This window comes from Saprolegnia parasitica (assembly GCF_000151545.1).
Source record: "Saprolegnia parasitica CBS 223.65 unplaced genomic scaffold supercont2.1014, whole genome shotgun sequence".
NCBI classification, from domain to species: domain Eukaryota; phylum Oomycota; class Saprolegniomycetes; order Saprolegniales; family Saprolegniaceae; genus Saprolegnia; species Saprolegnia parasitica.
In genome coordinates this window covers 1-2,600 of record NW_012157408.1, presented here as the reverse complement: position 1 = coordinate 2,600, position 2,600 = coordinate 1, and the positions used below count along the sequence as shown (strand labels likewise).

Here is a 2,600-nt window from a genome sequence, read left to right as displayed (position 1 = left end):
GTTTAACCATGTCCTTTACTCTGTAGACCAACGTGGCATGACGCGTGCGATAGGATGGCTGGGATGCCTTGTACGTTGCCGTGCAAAACGGCCATGCGTCGGTCCTCGCCTTCTTGGTCACCCACGGCGCCAATGTCCATGCCACCTACAATGTACAACTTGTCATCGTTTCTTTGGACGACCAGCCACGTAGAATGGCATTACGCTGTTGTACACGGCCGCGCAAGAAGGCCACGTCGAGTGCGCTACGTACCTCTTGGACCACGCCAAGGTGCCAGTCGATGCGCCGCAAACGGTGGGTCCATGGCTTTTCTCATCGACGAAAGTGTGGACAATTTGTCTGAGATGTCCTGTCGAGTAGATGGGCTGGACACCGCTGCACATTGCCGTGCTCCACCACAAGATGGCGATTGCGCAAACCCTTCTTTCACACGGTGCAAATGTCAACGCTGTCGAAAACGAGGTCCTAACCTCTGCCTCTTGGACGATCCGCGTGACCAAAGCCATTCTCCTGGCTAGTAGATGGGCGGCACCCCGCTGCATGTCGCAGCCGAAATGGGCAACCTCGAGATGGTCCAGTTCCTTCTCTTGCATGGTGCGAGCACGGTCGCGACGCTCAAGGTATTCGATGAACCCACGCCAAAGCAGCAGCAACAACAACAATGTACGATACCACTAGGACGGATCGACGCCGCTCGACACGGCCATGAACACGGGCAACGAAGCGGCCCTTGGCCCTTTGCTGGCGTAAGTTGTACATCGTCTTAACAACACTTTGTGGAAGCTATGTCTATTGAAAATGCCGGCGCACGTCGTGGCAATGCGCATCAAAGTGACGCAATGGCGTTCCGAGTTGGTTCCTACAGAGATAAGATGGACAGTCTTGACATAGGCCGGCATGCGAGATGTGTACGTGAGGTGCTTGGCCCGCTCGGCGCTCGGCGGGTGCGTCGAAAAGTACTTGAGCGACTTGGGCGCGTCCATTTTGGCCCAGTCGGCAAACATCTATCAACTTGTCAACCTGTGGGATGCGGCGAGGGTGCGAGGGTACCGCGGGGCTCGCGCGCGGATCGTAGCAGGCCTTGGCCATGAGCTGGAGCCCGATCGCGTCGGCTTCCGACTCGTGGGCGCGCGACTTGGGCAGGTTCACACCCAGGGCAAACGCCTTGTCACATCAAGTTGCCACAAGTCGACGCGAGTCAACGTACCGAAGACGCGAGTGTACTCGCTTCCGGAGACAAGAAGAGCAAAAAGAGAGAAAACAGGTTGCCCACCGAGATCTGCTCGGCACTGTGGCCTAGTACGACAATGACGAAGAATGTAGGCATGGAACTGAGGACGTAGCACAACTTACGCGCAAGAGCGTGTGCGACTTCATGGCTCAGCACGGCCGCGAGGCTGTCTTGGTTGCGCAGTAGCTAGCGTCAAAATGAGCGATTGCTTGCGGCCAAGACGGCCACCTTGAAGAGACCCGTGTACACACAAATCTTGCCACCGGGAAGACAAAACGCATTGGGCTCGGGCGACTCGATCACGATAAAGTCCCACTTGAAGTCGGGTCGGTTCGACGCGGCGGCGATGCGCTCGCCCACGGCGCGCACCATCTTGGCCCGCTACCAAGGCGGTGACGCATCCGGAGGGATTGCTGGAGTGTGTACCGGGTCGCTTGGCGGTACAATCGCTTCCCTGTTGTCACGCAGGATCTCACGAAAGCTCATCTCGCCCAAGCGCCGCTCGGCCTCTACGCCAGCCAAAGGATGGTGAGCATAGGCGAGAGCTTGTGGCGTCGTACGCGGTGTCATGAGCATGAGGCGCCGGCGGCCCGTCTCGGGCACTGTCTCCACATGCGCGTAGATGTAGCCTAGTACGGGCGCCGATGACGAGGATGCTACGGGCTGAGAGGATAGACGCACCGCCAAAGGCTGCGGTCGCGAGCGCGCCGGCAATGGCGCTTGCGCGGACGTACAGAGGCAGCGACGACATCGTGGCAACAAAAATCACGCCATTTCGGCACATGGGCGGATTCGGCATCTGGTGCCGATTCTAAACGCACGCACCCTAACGCCAGATTCGTGGGACTTGGCTTCTGGTATCATGCAGAGTCCAAGAGTCAATTGAGTTTGCAGTTAAATCGATTGCCGTCGTTCTAATCGAATTGACGGGCCATAATGCCAAAGCGATAGCTGCCGTCGTAGGCGCTGGGATGACACGCCGGCTCGGTGGCGGCGACGGTGCAGTACGGTGTCCCGCTCATGTAGACGTTGGTCGATGGCCCAAATGCTGTGGGCGACCATGTCGCTACGCTCGTGTTTTCCAGGAACAAGTCCAGCATCCATTCCAAATTGGCCTGGTTCACATCGTCCGGGACGCTTTCCAGATGTGGGTTCTGCGCCAGATTTAGTGTTGTGAGACTGCTCAGCGCCCCCAGCGTGTGTGCTGGCAGCTCCGAAATATTGTTGCCAAAGAGAGAGAGACCACCGAGAAGCGTAAGCTCGCGAAAAGATGCGGGGACGCTGCGCAATTGGCTTTGCTCAATCAAAAGCGAGTTGAGGTTGGTCCATGCGGCGACGGTTGCTTCGTCAATCTCGGTAATCCCCGAG

The 2,600-nt window shown here is 57.8% G+C and overlaps 3 protein-coding genes across 3 annotated transcripts; 1 reads left to right on the top strand and 2 right to left on the bottom strand.

The window, feature by feature from the left end:
- Positions 1-53: 53 nt before the first annotated feature.
- On the top strand, positions 54-751 carry SPRG_18168 (hypothetical protein; the record flags this gene model as incomplete). Its single annotated transcript, XM_012357599.1, has 5 exons — positions 54-152; positions 194-295; positions 362-463; positions 523-621; positions 680-751. Coding segments are annotated over 5 exons (474 nt in total), but the record flags the coding sequence as incomplete, so codon positions are not given.
- On the bottom strand, positions 743-1,985 carry SPRG_18166 (hypothetical protein; the record flags this gene model as incomplete). Its single annotated transcript, XM_012357598.1, has 9 exons — positions 743-860; positions 914-1,005; positions 1,052-1,165; positions 1,209-1,297; positions 1,355-1,418; positions 1,461-1,613; positions 1,659-1,741; positions 1,793-1,861; positions 1,914-1,985. Coding segments are annotated over 9 exons (806 nt in total), but the record flags the coding sequence as incomplete, so codon positions are not given.
- Positions 1,986-2,146: 161 nt separating this feature from the next.
- On the bottom strand, positions 2,147-2,584 carry SPRG_18162 (hypothetical protein; the record flags this gene model as incomplete). The annotated part of the gene is made up of 1 exon (XM_012357597.1): positions 2,147-2,584. A coding segment is annotated over one exon (438 nt), but the record flags the coding sequence as incomplete, so codon positions are not given.
- Positions 2,585-2,600: the final 16 nt, after the last annotated feature.